Source organism: Drepanopeziza brunnea (assembly GCF_022702325.1).
Source record: "Drepanopeziza brunnea f. sp. 'multigermtubi' strain 214-2 chromosome Unknown ctg12, whole genome shotgun sequence".
Lineage (NCBI taxonomy): Eukaryota > Fungi > Ascomycota > Leotiomycetes > Helotiales > Drepanopezizaceae > Drepanopeziza > Drepanopeziza brunnea.
In genome coordinates this window covers 1,323,259-1,340,609 of record NW_027094075.1, presented here as the reverse complement: position 1 = coordinate 1,340,609, position 17,351 = coordinate 1,323,259, and the positions used below count along the sequence as shown (strand labels likewise).

At 51.2% G+C, this 17,351-nt stretch overlaps 4 protein-coding genes across 4 annotated transcripts; all 4 read left to right on the top strand.

The window, feature by feature from the left end:
* Positions 1–2,307: 2,307 nt before the first annotated feature.
* L3040_007100 (uncharacterized protein) lies at positions 2,308–3,874 on the top strand (the record flags this gene model as incomplete). Its single annotated transcript, XM_007296607.2, has 2 exons — positions 2,308–2,835; positions 2,978–3,874. The coding sequence occupies 2 exons, from the start codon at positions 2,308–2,310 to the stop codon at positions 3,872–3,874; spliced, it is 1,425 nt and encodes a 474-aa protein (XP_007296669.2).
* Positions 3,875–5,996: 2,122 nt separating this feature from the next.
* On the top strand, positions 5,997–6,810 carry L3040_007099 (uncharacterized protein; the record flags this gene model as incomplete). The annotated part of the gene is made up of 2 exons (XM_007296606.2): positions 5,997–6,591; positions 6,668–6,810. 2 exons carry the CDS (start codon positions 5,997–5,999, stop codon positions 6,808–6,810), a joined length of 738 nt encoding a protein of 245 aa, XP_007296668.2.
* Positions 6,811–7,584: 774 nt separating this feature from the next.
* L3040_007098 (uncharacterized protein) lies at positions 7,585–9,548 on the top strand (the record flags this gene model as incomplete). Its single annotated transcript, XM_007296605.2, has 3 exons — positions 7,585–8,175; positions 8,225–9,366; positions 9,422–9,548. The coding sequence occupies 3 exons, from the start codon at positions 7,585–7,587 to the stop codon at positions 9,546–9,548; spliced, it is 1,860 nt and encodes a 619-aa protein (XP_007296667.1).
* Positions 9,549–11,009: 1,461 nt separating this feature from the next.
* Positions 11,010–16,314, top strand: L3040_007097 (uncharacterized protein; the record flags this gene model as incomplete). Its single annotated transcript, XM_007296604.2, has 4 exons — positions 11,010–11,450; positions 11,539–11,772; positions 11,825–16,073; positions 16,139–16,314. The coding sequence occupies 4 exons, from the start codon at positions 11,010–11,012 to the stop codon at positions 16,312–16,314; spliced, it is 5,100 nt and encodes a 1,699-aa protein (XP_007296666.2).
* Between the last annotated feature and the right edge of the window lie 1,037 nt (positions 16,315–17,351).

Genomic DNA, 17,351 nt, shown 5'->3' with positions numbered 1-17,351 from the left:
TGATCCCTATGACCGTCATTCCCACAGTATTCTTTTTATTTCAAGTAATCATAATATACGCAGTAATATTATTTCGCTTATAATCTCCGTCGTTAACGCTGATTTAAGCATAAGCTAATAGGCTTCATTTAATTCGAAAGCAGCATTTATTCAAAAAGACTTAAAAGTCGATCGGATACAAACCCTTTGCGAACTTAGCAAGCTCTTCTTCTTAAAACAATTTTTAACGCAGCTTCTTCGTTTGCAATTGGCTTCTTCGTTTGCAATTGGGAAAAGAAAAGAAAAGAAAAATATCAGCTTTCATTTCTTTTAATACAAGCTGCTTTCCGCGGTCTCGAATAAAGATTTCTCGTTTAAATAAAGCATAGAAGAAAATCTCTGGAGTTTATTAAAAGTGTTGGATCGCCGGAAGCGAACGTTCGCAACTTCGTAACACTAACGTGCCGCGCACATACTACGTCGCAGGCGTAAGTATTACCCCTCGAGGGTAGGGAAAACAGGGGGTTTAAAGTGGAAACTAAACTTTTAAGGCACCCTCGAGGGGTAATACTTAGGCCTGTACCGTGGTAGCTTCTTGCAGTTGCAAAACAATAGGTAAATATGGTACTTGATTTCTGTGTGTTCCCCAAGGTTCAGGGTAGCTGATTCCTTCGATACTATTAGAAGGAATTACCTGCACTAGCTGTATAATAGTGTTTACAACGAAGTTGGGGGTCCCTTGAGTGTAGGCCACGCTAAGCGATGCAAGCTCATCCCGTGCCTGAGATACCCGAACCTGCCACCTCACCCAACTACTACGTCGGGTCGATATTGATGTACCGACAAATAGAAAAATGCATTACTTTAATCTTATCTTTTCGATCGCCGAGCTGCTATACTTAATCTTAAAGTAATTGAACATGTCGAAGCTAAGCGAAAAGAAATAATTCGTTAAATTATTCGTTATTTCGAAAAAAAGTTTCTTTATATTCGAGCATATGCAATCCCGTCTCTTCTGTACTCTTTTTATTGTACTCATCTGATTTGTATTAAATTTAAAAGAAACTAATAAGCTATACCTTACGTAGCATCCCGAAAAGCGTATTTGATTCTGCGAGATATGACAATTTGCTCGCGAAATCGTAAGAAAATCTCGTGTAAAACGATATAATATTATACGTAGTATTCAGCTTTAAACCTCCAAGTGATATTCAATGATCGCATATCATTAACTACATTTTTAGATACGAAAATGTTCGAATTTTATTAAGGTACGCAAGTAAATATTTAATACACAATATCGTTTTCAAAGGTTGTTACTTCTTTGCAATTTGATATTTTAAAGAAATCGGTGCGGGACACAGTCGTTTCGCAGGACATACATAGTAGTACGTAATTGTTTCGCTTACTTTGAGGAAGAGCCCTTAAAGTTGCGACGTCAAGTCCCACTATTGAATCAAAGCTGAAGCTGCAGCTGAAGCACTGGATTGAGTTTTGACTAGCCATAAGCAAGTCAAGCCGAATCAAGTATCCGCAAGCCGAGATCGCATTTCCTCATGCAAATACAATTACAAACAAAGTACGCCCAGAAAAGGCAAGTCGGCAGGATCAGATCAATTAATGATTTGACTTTTTGAAACGGTCGGTCTATTGATCATCGTACACGAGCTCTTGGTCCTAGCGCTGACTTTCTACCTACTCCGTATATTTAAGGTAATCTCCGTAATAATCTCAGCCCGGCCACGAAATCCCTTCCCCGTCGCTAAAAGAAAAGAGCTTAGAGGCGGAAAAAGGCTCTTTGAAGCGAGAAAAGCAGGATCAGACGATAGGGAAAAGAGTAGGATTTGTTTCACGGTATGCGGTGCGGCCAATGAGGCAAGAGAAGCGCACGGCTTGCATACAACTATTCGTATTGCTGTATGGTGCCCCTCTCCGAATCAGACTTTCGTACTTGTCCGTACTTGTCCGTACTTGTCCGTCTCTGGGGGATTTGTTGTGGCACACTACGCGGGCACATAAGATGGCAACCCCTGCTGGCTTTATCTGATATGCCACTCGGGAGAGGTTAGAGGCAGTTGCAACAATACCTCCCTTGCCGTCGACGTGCATACATAACACCCACGCCTTTTCTTCTTCTATATTCCCCTCTCTTCTCCTCAACCGTCTCCTCGCCTCTGCGCGATATGCTTCTCCTTTGACTTTTTGCCTTTTTTTGTGCTAATTGATCTTGATAACTAGTCTCGGTAAAAGAGACTAAGTGGGTATATATACAAGACGCCTGAAAGACTCGGGCCAACACCTTCCTTTATTTCGACTCGGGTCGCAATCATGGCCTTCGTGTCTGCTTCGCGCAAAATCGTGATCCTGGGACTGGTATTCACATTCATCGTTCTCTTGATCAGCGGCGCTGCTTACAGGCATCCGGACAAATTCGATATCTCCCACGTGAATGACCGAGTCCATGAGATCCTCCATCCGATTGTCGATGAGTCCAAGGACGAGCCCGAAGCGAAGGAGCAGCTGATTCCGACGCCGGTCCCTGAGCCTCACGACGAGCCAGTAGTGGAGGAGCCGAGTTCGAAGCCAGTGGAGGAGCCGAGTTCGAAGCCAGCGGAGGAGCCGAGTTCGAAGCCAGTGGAGGAGCCGGGTTCGAAGCCAGAGGAGGAGCCGAGTTCGACGCCAGAGCCTAAGCCAACTCGTCTTCCGGAATATGTAGCTGGACTCAACCAGGTCGGCAAACACGTCCACGTCCGCCCCAGCCCACCCACGCCCAAAGATCAAGGTTTCGCTGGGTGCAACTATCCCATCGTGATTCACGTTTCACCGGATGCTCACTGTACCGGTGTCCTGGCTCTGGTAAGTGCATCTTCCCGCCCTCGAGTTCGGTGAGCTTCCGGACGCACGCGGTTGTACAGACGTGCTCTCGGAGGTGACACCTCCAGACATGCCCCCCCAAGTTTCCAAACCTTTCTCGAGGTCAGATCTGACCTTGATGCAGTACGGCTCTGTGGTGCGCAACGTCCTCCTTCAGCCCGAGAAGCTGAAAGGGCACACTTGCGTGCACGTGACATTTGCCGACCCAAATTTGGAGACCATAGAAGAAATGTATCGTTGGGTCCCTCAGAAGAATCCGTATACGCACGTCCATGACTGCGCCCTGCTCGATACCACGCCAGCCCTGAACGATGTCGTTCCCATCCGGTTCCAAGCCCTCCCCGTCATCGAGAAACCCAAGATCATGCAAGCCGGCCTGGCGACTTGGGCCGTCGCGCTCAACAAAGTGCACTCCTGGGGCCTCGACCTGTACCCGCAGATCCTGATCCTCGACGCCGACTCGTTCATCATCACCGATCTCGACAAGATCTTTGACGAGTCGTCCTCCGAAGTCACCATCTCCGCTGCTCCGGATCAGTTCAAAAACTGTGGTGACCGGGGCCGGATCAACGGCGGCATGATACTACTGCGTCCGTCGCGATACTTCCACATCTCCGCACTCGAGCTCGTCTACGACGAAGCCGGCTCGTGCGCGTCGGGAAAGTGGCAACAGAGCGAGCAAGAGCTGCTCAACTGCATCTGTGGCGCGCAGGGTCCCGCCAGAGGAAGCCGGCCCGAGTTTACCTGCAACATCATGCCGCTGTACAATTCGGTCTGGCCGCGCAACTTCGGGTGCTCGGCAGCGAACGTGGTGCCCATCAGAAGCATCCACATCACGGCGAATACGAAGCCGTGGCTGGTGGACGACAACCGGCTGCACGAGCGATTCGACTACGCCTTTTGGGGATGTGTGCGGGATGCGAGTCGGAACAATGACGTTGCGGCTTTGCAGAAATGTGACGTTCCGCCTTTAGAGGAGACGAGACTGGTCACGAATGAGCTACCGCCCAGTGGTGTTTAGAGGGGTCTGGCAAGAGCGAGGTGTTTGGAGTTTCCTAGGGTATTTTGTGATCTGGGATAGGATGTTGAGCGTTAGATTCTTATCAGCTTTTGGTACAGGCTTGAAAGGAGCTGTTGTAGGATGTTTCGATACGGGCACCACGCTCGAGGCTACAAGCGAAGAAGCTAGCTAAAAGCCCAAAGGGAGTTGGGAAATATCTGTAATTTCTTAGAATCATACCCTTTTTTAAAAGTCTTCGAAGAGTGCTCTGTATAGATATCGTGTAGCTTCCCGGTCCCGGGTCTTCATAAGTTGTTTTTTCGCTTAATGCCTCGCAGACTTCACAGATCAGCCTGGTCGGAAATTCGAATCCCCATATATCTCCAAACTCGATTGCTCAGAAAGCAGAAGAGATCAACAATGCCTGAGGTTGACTGATAAGCGCCTTTAACAGCGTGCGAGCAAGAATTTTCGCTGTAATAGCTTATCAGAGAGTAAGCAGGTTTCTAAATGAAGGCTTGCCACCTTCGTAGCTCTCAACTTCTCTTCACCCCTCATAAAAAACAGCTTATAACTCTCATAGAACCATATAAATCTTCTTCCTTTTTGTTTAGCCCAGCTGCCGATCGTTATTATAGATCAATGGCAATCCTCCTCCCCCTCCTTCTCGTTTTCATGTCCGTAGAACCACCCCAGCCTAGGCTATCCATCCATCTGTCTCTTCTCGGACCAATATCTCAACACCATTTTACTTGAGATCCCAAAGCCACATCTACAAAATCCAATGAAAAGTAGAGCGAGATCAATCATGTCATACATATCGTATTGCTGCGCAGCTTCTCCCAGAAGCGAAGCATTTAATCTGGATCAATCCCCGCCAGATACAAGTAAGCCATCAGAACAGCCAAAGATAATTTTTCGAAAAGTAAGGCTTTGATGTTATTAATACATCGGAATTATAAAGAAGCTAGCTACAGGATGGAGATTTTGGTTTCGCTATACTAGGTAGGTAAGCAATAGCAACAGGTATTTTGCAGTCCTCGTAGGGCTGGCATTAAGCTTTGTCATGAGAAGAAGCGAGCTGCAATATAAAAGCAGTGATAGTATAAAGAAAAAATGATGTAATTTGAGTCGCGAAAGATATACTTGTTGCCATTTGCGATATATGCTAGTATTTGTCAAAATTTCATAGCCCTGGCCCGGTTTCAATTATATCCTCCACGGACGGCCCTTCGCATGTTCACTGGGATCTCCCCTTCCCGTGGCTGAATTTGATACTCGGAATGACCGCCGATTTCCCTGAGAAAGGGCCGAGATGTGGTATGGGCTAATTGATGATATCTTATCACAGGCAAAATCGCGTAGAGTTCAGGTGCCTGGGTGCTCTACGCAATATCAGGACTTCCCTGTAGCGCCTCTTTGAAGTGAAAATCATTCCTGCTATCTCCCCAGTTTATCAATTAAGGAAGAAAAAACAGGGAAGAGAAAATCGGAACGCGGGGAAGGAGAGTCCCTGCAGCTTTCTGCAAGAAAGGGAAAAGAGACGGGTGCATGCATCAAAGCCAATGGATTTCTTCTTTCGGTTTCACTCACCGACACCATGATGTTGATCGAGAAATGCAAAGCTAGAAGGGATGGCCTCCCGCACCACGGAGCAAGCAAAAGGAATAAATCAGAATTGAAACTTCTTCTTCATTTTTTGATTCAGGACATGGAATTTTGACAAGTGCGTTATGAAAGAAGCTTGAGCAGGGAAAGGAAATGTGGCGCACGGCTAGCTTCCAACCCACATATTCGTAAACAAGTGGCGGTGCAGCAGCCCGGCTGGCTGCCAACTTCGGCCCGTGTTTTTTATCGTGACGCAATAAGCTGCAAGAGCTAGACCCCCTGCATATTGCATTACGTCGGTGCCGTTGATAATGATTGATTCTTTGGAGACGAGGAAGAAGAAGGAGTGATAGGCAGTAGTATAAAGCGTGTTTGCGTTGCTGTGTTGGGCCGCTTTCTTGTTGTCTCTGTCTTCTTCCAAGTGTCATTGATTGCCGAACCAGCCAAAGCCATTCAGTCGATACATATATCTGAACTCTTGCCCCTCGCTGCATCACTTACATAGAAAAAGGAAACGACGACAACCTGAGAGAAAATGGAGAACGCAGCGATAGCAGTAAGCAAGCTGTTCGGCGGGACTTCTGAGTCCGAAAAGAAGGAGAGCGAGAAGGAGGAGGAGAAGAAGGAGAAAGCAATTAGCAAGAGAGCGACGAGATCAACTCGTTCCAAAGACGTCGTCTCCACGGCTTCGGAAGCAGCCGAAGACGAGGAGAATTCCGTTATTGAGAAAGCCGCCACCGACGACGGTGAAGGGGACACAACGGTCGAGACGGAAGTAGCGCCCGCAGTCGAACACACGCACGTCCAGAAAACGCATGAGACGCGCGAAAAGACTAGCGTCGAGAGGGAGATCCACCAGGATCACTACCACACGACGATCCAGCCGCTCACGAACTCGGTGGTTGTCCCTGAGAAGCACGATTACGTGCTTGAGGAGGAGGAGAGGGTAGTGGATAAGGATGACGGGAGGGCGAAGAAGAAGGCGAAGCGGGACATTGAGGAGGTGATCGGCGAGGGGGGTAGTAGGGACGTGGAGTTTGAAGAGGAGAAGGTTGTTGAGGAGGGGACGAAGGTCAGGGAGGTTGTGCATCATCATTTGCACGAGACGATCTTGCCGGTTATTGAGAAAGGTGAGTTGTCCCGTAAACTGTGGTGTTGAGAACCAAGGAGAGCACTTTGTAGGAGCCCCTGGCTGATTCTGAGCAGAAGTCATTGTTCCGTCTGTTACGCACAAGAAGGTGGAGGTCAAAGAGGTGATCCAGGAGAACTCCAAGCATCACGGAGTGACGACGAATGCCCCCCTCTCGCAGGAGGAGTTCGAGAAAAGGCTTGAGAAGGCGCAGAGGTGATGGGGTCAAGTTCTGTCCCGCTAAGGTTTGAGATCTCGTGGTGAGCAGGTCAGCGAAGGAGTTTATTTATTATAGTTCAACTCAACTCAAATCAACTTTTTGGTATCAACAGAACAGATCAAGTCGGAATTGTGCCATGTGCCTAGAGCTCCACGCCTAGGCACCTTGGTTACCAACCATAGCTGGATGGCATGGATTTCTAAGCTCAGCCAATGTTTGGATTGTGTGGAAAATGGGATGATTGTGAAGAGTATGGATAGAAAGTTATCGAGTCGGTGTCCCGAGAAAAGATTGATGTGCTCAAATGCATGCATGTGGAGGAGCGATTGTACAAAGAGCAAAACACGTGACTTCCAACTAGTACGTCACCAAGCTAAGCGAGCTCACTTTTTGCTGCCCAATGGAACTAACCCCATGGGATTTTTATTCTCGTGAAATGTGTCTGTAAAATTGAATTTCATCCACTTTTCCCCTGTGTACTCGACTCGAGATACAGACCTCGGTATTCAAGGTAGGTTTTCCCATTCTCCAAGTTATCGAAATCCTCAACCCGAAATTCCGACTGCTTTCTTTGGTTTTGGTCTAACGCTAGCCTGCGTTACCCTAGCCCCCCCCCACCACACACTCTTCAACCCCTCGTCTTATCGTCAGCGAATAAAGCCAACCCCCCGACCAAAATCAATCCACCTCAACCTCACAACCTCACAACCTCACAGCCTCACAACCTCACCACTCACACACCCATATCCATCGTAGACCCTCGAATCTGTCACCATGGTTTCTGCTTCCAAAGCCGCTCGGGATGCCAAGAGGGCTGCAGAGGGAAAGCCTGCGAAGAAGACCGTCGCCTCTCGCTCCAAGGCGGGGTCGAAGGACGCTTCTAATGTCTCTTCAGACGTCGACGAAGATGCATCCGCTTCATCCTCCAAGAACCAGGCCGAGATCGACAGGCTTGCCTCTCAGCTCGATAAGCACGGTCTCTCGGATCGTGTTACAACTGGTGTCCTCAGCTCCCTGAAAGCCAGCAGGGATGTCAAGATCACCTCCGTCTCCCTCGTTTTCCACGGCCGAGTCCTCCTCACCGATACTACCATGGAACTCACCTACGGTCGCCGTTACGGTCTCCTGGGTGAGAACGGTTGCGGAAAGTCGACTCTGCTCAAGGCTATCGACAAGCGCGAGTTCCCAGTCCCGGACCACGTTGATATCTACCTGCTCAACGAGGGTGCTCCTCCTAGCGACCTCGGTGCGCTCGAGTGGGTCGTCCGCGAGGCCGAGAACGAGATGGAGAGACTCGATAAGCTGGCGGAACAGATTCTTGAGGATGATGGACCCGAGTCGCCCCTCCTGATGGATCTCTATGAGGTAGGAATCACCCCACCACCAAAATATCGTATCCGCTAATAGCACTAAGCGTATGGAAACCATGGATCCCTCTACCTTCTCTACCCGCGCATCGCAGATTCTGACTGGTCTCGGCTTCAACAAGAGCACCATCACAAAGAAGACCAAGGATATGTCCGGAGGATGGCGGATGCGTGTCGCGCTTGCCAAGGCTCTCTTCGTGAAGCCCTCTCTCCTCCTCCTCGATGACCCAACTGCACATTTGGACTTGGAGGCCTGTGTGTGGTTGGAGGAGTACCTGAAGAAATGGGACCGAACCTTGGTTCTCGTCTCTCACTCTATGGATTTCTTGAACGGTGTCTGCACCAACATGATTGATATGCGCTCTAAGCAGCTCATCTACTACGGAGGTAACTACGACTCCTACTCGAAGACCCGATCCGAGCAAGAGGTCAACCAGATGAAGGCCTACACCAAGCAACAAGACGAAATTGTGCACATCAAGAAGTTCATCGCTTCCGCTGGTACGTACGCCAATCTGGTCAGACAAGCCAAGTCCCGGCAGAAGATTCTGGACAAGATGGAGGCAGATGGTCTGATCCAGAAGGTCGAGGAGGACCGTGTCTTCACTTTCCGATTCGCCGATGTGGAGAAGCTCCCTCCCCCGGTCTTGTCGTTCGACGACGTGACCTTCTCTTACTCTGGTAACACCAAGGACGATCTATACCGGCACCTTGATCTCGGTGTGGACATGGACTCCAGAACTGCTTTGGTTGGACCTAACGGTGTGGGGAAGTCTACCCTCCTCCGCCTCATGACCGGAAAGCTCTCGCCTACGAGCGGTGTCGTCTCTCGCCATACTCATTTGAAGATGGGGGTCTACTCCCAACATTCGGCCGAGCAACTTGATCTTACCAAGTCTGCGCTTGATTTCGTCCGCGACAAGTATGCCGACAAGTCCCAAGACTACCAATATTGGAGACAACAACTCGGAAAGTACGGTCTGTCTGGTGACTCTCAGACGGCCTTGATGGGCACTTTGTCCGAGGGACAGAAGTCCCGAATTGTGTTCGCTCTCTTGGCTATCGACGGACCCAACATGCTGTTGTTGGACGAGCCTACTAACGGTCTGGACATTCCCACCATTGACAGTTTGGCCGATGCTATCAACGCCTTCACTGGTGGTGTTGTCGTCGTTTCCCACGACTTCAGGTACTTCCCCGTATCCTTGGTGGTATGATTAGAGATGAATGTTAACGCGCGATAGGTTGCTTGACAAGATTGCCAAGGATATCATGGTGTGTGAGAACCAGACGATCCGCAAGTGGCCAGGAGGAATCGGCGAGTACAAGAACCACCTGAGAAAGAAGATGATGGCTGCCGGAGCTGTGTAAATTGCTACACTCCCCTGACTAGGCCACAAACAAACCCCAAAAGTCCATGAATTTTCGGCGACCGGCATAGAGCGTCCTGTAGTTGTGGTGGTGGTGGTGGTGGTGGTGGTGGTGGTAGAATTGGATGCTGGGCTCACCTGGGACGGAGGCATGACCACGGTCCTGCTATAGGGGGGTAGGGGGGGGGGGGGGGAAGGATATGCCGGATGGCGGATGGCGGATGGCGGGCATAGAATGCAGTGTTGCTTTAGAGGCGTCATGTTGAATTGAATCTTGGAATTCCATCTGATCCGGGCCATGGGAAGTGAATTTGGTTTAATGCAGCCAAATGCAGCCCAATGCAGCCTAATGCAGCCAGAGGTGATGTGGGCGGGCTGGTCTTGGATGTACTACTAACTGGGAACTGGGAGACTGGGATTGGCGGTGCGGACCCACACCCAAAGTATCCACTAGTGCCGCGGGCCAATAAGTGGGGGGGGGGGATGCCACTCGGCTAGGCCTAATGTAGTTGTAAGTAATGGTAAGTACTACCGGTACGTACGTAGTACTAGGTACAGTACGTAGGTAGGTAGGTACCTAGTCAGTGGGAATCTGGAGATGAAAGGATGTGGGGAGAGTTCAAGACCGACCGACCGACCGACCGACCAGAGCAGAGCAGCGCAGAGCAGCGCCGCACCCACCACGAGAATGTGGTGCCAGGAATCAGCTCATCCCATGCGAAGTGTACCCTATCCTACCTCCCTATCCCAAAATATTATCTGCTTGCATTTTCGGATACCTCACAACACGATGCCTGATAGATATATAACATATAACCATGTGAAATGTTTTTTTTTTCATTGGGGGAGGGGGGGGCGGGAGGGGGGTAGGGGTTCCTTTGGATATGTAGTATGTGGTGTACGGGATTGCATGCATTTTCTCGCTCGCGACGTCAACATGGACTTTTCTAGCCCCGGGCCTCTCTGGCTACCTAACCTTCCCCTTCCCAACTCTAAAGGGCTTCTCGCTCGACCAGACCACAAACAACTACAGTAACAACATTCAGTCCTTTACCCTTACTCCCTTTATCATTCAGATCACCTACTGAAATCTACGACCGCGCTCACAACCATCCTCACCCAGCTCAGCCCAGCCATTAGACGAATTCGTAATGCTTCACTTGTAGTCCAAATTCAAGTCCAAGTCCACGGCCAAGTCCAAAGGCCCAAATCCATCGCGACTGCCCATCGCCCGTCCTCATCCCCGTCCAGAAGATCCCCCCCCCCCCCCCCCCCCCCCCCATCCACATTGTCCAGCCAGCATCTGGAGCATCTGCAGCATCTGCGACTATCCAAACAAAAAAAAAAAATTATCCCAAAAAAATAACCCCCCCCCAAAAAAAATCCAAGAAAAAAAAAAATCCCTCCCTCATGGATCCCCATCGTATACATCACCCTTGAATCGCGAATGCTGCTCTAGACCATGTATCGACACGAGGGAGCCCCCAAGAGGGACAGCGAGGTCAATGGCGCGACTCGCACCACCACCACCACCGACAACAACAACAACCATACCAACACCTTTGACCCGACTTCCCCTTCGCAGGCCGAATTACCTACCTCCCATTCACCCCCCAAGAGCTCTGTCCATCAATTCGACAATCCCTACCACTCTCCTACTCCGGCGCCGTTGACAGCGACTGCAAAATTGGCACCAGCTCCTCACATTCCAGATCTGCCGGCGTCCCCCGGAGCTTTGACGACTTCAACTTCTCGCTATCAGAGCGAGCGGGACTACCAGGCGCCGCCACGAGACAAGCCGACTAGTAGTTACTACGATCCGACCTCCGACTCGAGCGAGAGGAGACCCTCAGACAGCCTGGCGAAGTGGCATGAAGGGCAAGGACAGACTCAGACTCCTCAGGTGGGTGAAATCAATCAACGCCGCCGCTCCTGGTTGCGTGAGAATGACGCTGACGAATGGGTGCCATTGCTAACGTCCTATTGACCAGACTCGAGAATCCTACAAGTACCCATCATCGACCTCCGAAAGCTATCACAACAGCGGGACGTACGCGTCTCCAGCGGCGCCGTCCTACCCCCCTCGATCGCCAGGCTCGCATGCCCATCCGCGCCGTTCTTCCATAACTCAGTCGCCGAGGATATCTACGATGGCCTCACCGACCGTGAGGCACAACGGAGTGGTCATGGGCAGTCCCGCAGTGAGTGCCCCACCGGTCGCGACGGTATGTGACTCCTATCCTACAACCTTCGCGGATTCAACTAACCTCTCACCAGACCCCCAGCCGACCAGCCGACCCCATGGCCATGTCTAGCATCTTGTCCAACGCAGACCCGATCCCGAAACCAACACCGCCTCCCAGCGTTCCGAAACCCCGCAAACCAGCACGACAAAGTATCGCAGCCATGGCAGAGAACGTCTCCAGAGATAGCTCTCGCCAGTCGTCCGCCGCTCCTGCCCACACACCCGTCTCGCGAGTCCCGGCCAAGCGAAAAGCAAACGGAGAGCCCAAGAAGAGCCCGCCGAAGCCCAAGCAGCTGACCAAGGAGCAAGAAAAGGAGATTCAGGCGACCATGGCCCAAATCGAGGCCGAGGCAGAGGAGTTCGAGATGGCCGACGCGGAGGACCACAAGATGCACTACCAGAAACGCCTGCTGAAGCGGAAACTCGAAGTCGAGGCGACCGAAAATGTCAAGTCGAAGCATCGGAGAACGCTCTGGGGAACCAAGCAGAGCCAGAAGTTCGAGCGCCATGCCCTGCAAGGCGAGGATCGTTACAAGGCGATTCATCATGATGCCGCGGTCTCTACTGTCCAGGAGAAGGAGATTGCAAACGAGAAGGAGCGGAAGAAGGAAATGCAGCGAAAGCGTCGCCGGGAGAAGACGGTGGCTGCCAATATCGAGCAGAAGGAGGCTGCTATAGCCAAGGCCCAAGCTGCTACCGACGAGCAAGAGCGGCTGAAATATTTCAAGGACGCACAGCGAGCCGAGAAGAAGGCTCAGCAGACGAAGCTGATATTGGCCAGAGGAGATAACCCGGGTGTGGATCTCCGCGCGGTCTCCCCTCTGGAGCCGAACCTACTCGGAGGTGTCATGTCCACCTTCACAGCTGCCGATCCTGAGGCCAAACCCAGGTCGAAGCGTGGTGGAGCCCGGTTGCGCAAGTCGAAGGAGCAGAAGCAAGCCGAGAAGGACTCGGCGGAAGCCGCTCAGGCTGCGATCGATGCTGGAGAAGACCCGGCACCTCCGCCGCCTCACCGAGAAGAGCCAAAGATCAGACTCAAGATCAATAATAAAGAGCCAAAGGAACCACGAGACGACTCACCGCTACCAGTAGTAGCCTTCGAACCGTTTGTTTCAAAGGGGTACAACCAGATTTACGACCAAATTTGGCGAGACCTGGCTCGGAAAGATGTCAGCAAGACCTACAAGACGGCGGTAGAGTCTAACGCGGTCAAGACATCAAATTTGAAGAAGACAGCGATCCTGGCATCCAAGGAAGCAAAGCGGTGGCAACTCAAGACCAACAAGGGTACCAAGGATCTTCAAGCCCGGGCCAAGCGTGTCATGCGTGAGATGATGTCGTTCTGGAAGCGCAACGAGCGTGAAGAACGTGATCTCCGACGCGCGGCTGAGAGGGCAGAGATTGAGAATGCGAAGAAGGCTGAAGCTGACCGCGAGGCCAACAGACAGAAGAGGAAACTCAACTTCTTGATCTCGCAGACCGAGCTGTACTCCCACTTCATCGGCAAGAAGATCAAGACGGATGAGGTTGAGCGGTCAACGGATCATCCCGATGTAGCTGTGGCCGAGAAGGATCCCAACCCACACTCTGTCGATGTACCTGACCACGATGGGACGGCGGCTCCTGCCCGGGTTACGAATTTCGAGGATCTGGACTTCGATGCGGATGACGACTCGGTGCTCAAGGCTGCTGCCATGGCCAACGCTCAGAGTGCTATCCAGGAGGCTCAGAACAAGGCCAGAGCTTTCAACGAATCAGATGAGGCGCCGGCGATGGACGAGGAGGGAGAGATGAACTTCCAGAATCCCGCTGGAATGGGCGACGTCGATATAGAGCAACCGAAGATGCTCAATGCCCAGCTCAAGGAGTACCAACTCAAAGGTCTCAACTGGCTGGTCAACCTCTATGAGCAGGGTATCAACGGTATCCTGGCCGATGAAATGGGTCTTGGAAAGACGGTTCAGTCGATATCCGTCATGGCATACCTGGCAGAGAAGCATGGCATCTGGGGTCCGTTCTTGGTTGTTGCACCGGCCTCTACGCTTCACAACTGGCAGCAGGAGATCAGCAAGTTCGTGCCGACGTTGAAGGTTCTGCCCTACTGGGGCTCTGCGGCCGATCGAAAGGTGCTGCGGAAGTTCTGGGACCGCAAGCACATCACCTACACGCAAGATGCTTCATTCCACGTTCTCATCACCTCTTATCAATTGATCGTATCCGATGTCGCCTACTTCCAGAAGATGAAGTGGCAATATATGATCTTGGACGAAGCTCAAGCCATCAAGAGCTCCAGCAGTTCTCGATGGAAGAGCCTTCTCGGCCTCCACTGTCGAAATCGTCTCTTGCTTACGGGTACGCCCATCCAAAACAACATGCAGGAACTTTGGGCCTTGCTCCACTTCATCATGCCTAGCTTGTTCGACTCTCACGACGAGTTCAGCGAATGGTTCTCCAAGGACATCGAAAGCCACGCGCAGAGTAACACGAAGCTCAACGAGGACCAACTGAAGCGTCTGCACATGATCCTGAAACCTTTCATGCTTCGTCGTGTCAAGAAGCACGTCCAGAAGGAGCTGGGGGACAAGATTGAGCTCGACATCTTCTGCGACCTCACATACCGTCAACGCGCCTATTACAGCAACCTCCGAAACCAGATCAGCATCATGGATCTTATCGAGAAGGCTACGATTGGTGACGACAACGACACGGGTACCCTGATGAACTTGGTGATGCAGTTCCGAAAGGTCTGCAATCATCCTGATCTGTTTGAGCGTGCTGAGACGACATCGCCGCTCTCGTTTAGTCACTTTGCCGAGACGGCTTCGTTTATGCGTGAGGGTCCCACGATCAACGTCGCGTACTCCAGTCGCAACTTGATCGAATACAAGCTTCCTCGCTTGATATGGCGCCAGGGTGGTAGGCTGGACATGCCGGGGCAGGATAACGACAAGGCTGGGTTCAGAGGGAAATACTTGGATCAGCTGATGAACGTGTTTACTCCCGAGCATATACGCGAGACTTCTAAGGGCAGCGGAGCATTCTCGTTCCTTCGATTTGCGGATTCTTCTGTTGAAGAGGCATCCAAGGCTTCTCGCACAGGCGTCTTCTCTCGGGCTGTGAATCTTGCAAAGAAGCCTCGTCGATTGGGCCCCATGACCATAATCTACGACGAGGAGGAGGACAAGAACTTCACACCCGGGCAAGCAATGCTCAACATCGTAGACCGGAATGATCGCCAGCCATTGGCTAGTGTGACTACTGAAGGCTACCTGGACAAGCTGCTCAATGTAGCCAAGGAGATCTTCACAGCGTCTGGCCTGAGCCGACTGGAGCAATGTGGCCGAGCAGCTGCTACTGCACCGCCGATTGAGGTCTTCTGCGCCAGTCGCGGTGCGGTTATCGAGAAGGAAAATACGATGTTCAACATCCCAGTTCGCCGTGCCCTGTATGGGCCTTCACCAGTGGAAGAGAAGGCATTGATCACCTCCAAGATTCCTCTTCCATTCTGGCCAACCGAAAAGATGCTCCCCGCGCCAACATCTGAGAAGCAACGCTTCACCAACATCCTCGTTCCCTCGATGCGCCGCTTCGTTACCGACTCTGGCAAACTGGCTAAGCTCGATGAGCTCCTGTTCAAGCTGAAGGAGGGTGGTCACCGCGTGCTGCTCTATTTCCAGATGACCCGCATGATTGACCTCATGGAAGAATATCTTACCTACCGAAATTACAAGTACTGTCGTCTTGACGGATCCACCAAGCTCGAGGATCGCAGAGACACGGTCCACGATTTCCAGACCCGCCCCGAGATTTTCATCTTCCTGCTCAGTACCCGTGCTGGCGGTCTTGGTATCAATCTGACGAGCGCTGATACGGTCATCTTCTACGACTCCGACTGGAACCCTACCATCGACTCCCAAGCCATGGATCGCGCGCATCGTCTTGGCCAGACCCGCCAAGTTACCGTCTACCGCATGATTACACGCGGTACCATCGAAGAGCGTATCCGCAAGCGCGCCTTGCAAAAGGAGGAGGTGCAGAAGGTGGTCATGACTGGTGGATCAGGCGGTGGCGTTGACTTCAACACGAGGAGCAAGGAGAATCGGACGAAGGACATCGCCATGTGGCTCGTGGACGACGAAGAGGCTGCGGAGATTGAGCGCAAGGAGAGGGAGATTGCGGAGGCCGAGGCGGCTGCCCCACCCGAGAAGAAGAAAGGGCGGAAGAAGGCCAAGAAGAACGACGGGAGTGGCGGGGGAAGCTTGGAGGATCTGTATCACGAGGGTATGTGCCTCTCCTTCCCCGGCACTTGGGCACAGACGAACGTGGCTAACCGTTTCTGATTACAGGCGAGGGTCATTTCGATGACGGCTCCACCCGTCCTTCTGGGTCTGGGACTCCGGCCCCTGGCGCCGATGGCGAGGGCAAGAAGAGCAAGAAAGCGCGGAAGCCGAGCGCGAAGAAGGCGAAGACGGCGAAGCAGAGGCTTGCCATGGCTGATGGGGATGTCGATATGGGGGGTTGAGCGTGGGTGGGTGGCGTAGCGTGGAGAGAGAAGGAGCCATGCGAAACGGAGGGGATTGATGCGGTGGCAATCAACCTTTCACTTACACACACAACTCGCCCTTCTTGCATGATGGATGGATGTTTTGATAGAGAGCGTTGGGGGTGTCGAGGTGTGGAAATGAGGCGTCGGAAAGGCTGGGGAGGGAGAGGGGGGAGAGGTTAGAAAATAAGTTTCTTGTTCTTTTTTTCTTCATACTTTTTCATTTTTGTCTTTTTCCTCTTTCTAGAGAGAGAGAGAGAGAGAGTCTAGGAGAAACAGAAATGCTAGCTATGGCTTTGGCTTTGGACTTGGCTTTGGACTTGGCTTTGGACTTGGCTCTGGACTTGGACCTGGAATTTTGCCTTGCGGGATCTACTGGCGTGATAGGGGGGGATGTGACAGGTGAGATGGATAATAATTGGGAGGGAAAGAGGGGGGGGTTGGGCTGTATGCTGCGTGCTGCGTGCTGCGTGCTGTGTGCTGTGTGCTATCTATGTGCTGTGTGTGTATGATAGGGAATTCAGAGTTAAATTCTTGCTTGCTCTACTCTGCTCTGCTCTGCTCTGCTTGCTCTGCTCTGCTTGCTGTGCACGTACAATCCACCCACCCATCACCCCTCCGACTGCCAGCTACACTTGACCCCTGGAGCTGGCTGGCTGTTCTGTTCTGTTCTGTTCTGTTTTGTTTTGTTCTGTTTTGTTCTGTCCTATCGAAGACCAGAGAGCAGCAGCGTCCGTGTTGAACCTGTGCGTCAATAATTTTTTTTTTATAAATCATTATTATGTATGTATGTATGTATGTATGTATGTATATATGTATGTATGTATGTATGTATGTATGTATGTATGTATGTATGTATGTATGTATGTATATATTTACTAAAGGAGTCAGTCTATCTATCTAGTCCCTTTCGGTCCTTCTTATAAATGGATGGATGGATCGACGAGTTGTATTTTTTATTTTTATTGTTGTTATTATTATTCTTCTTCTTATTGTTATTGTTGTTGTCACATTGT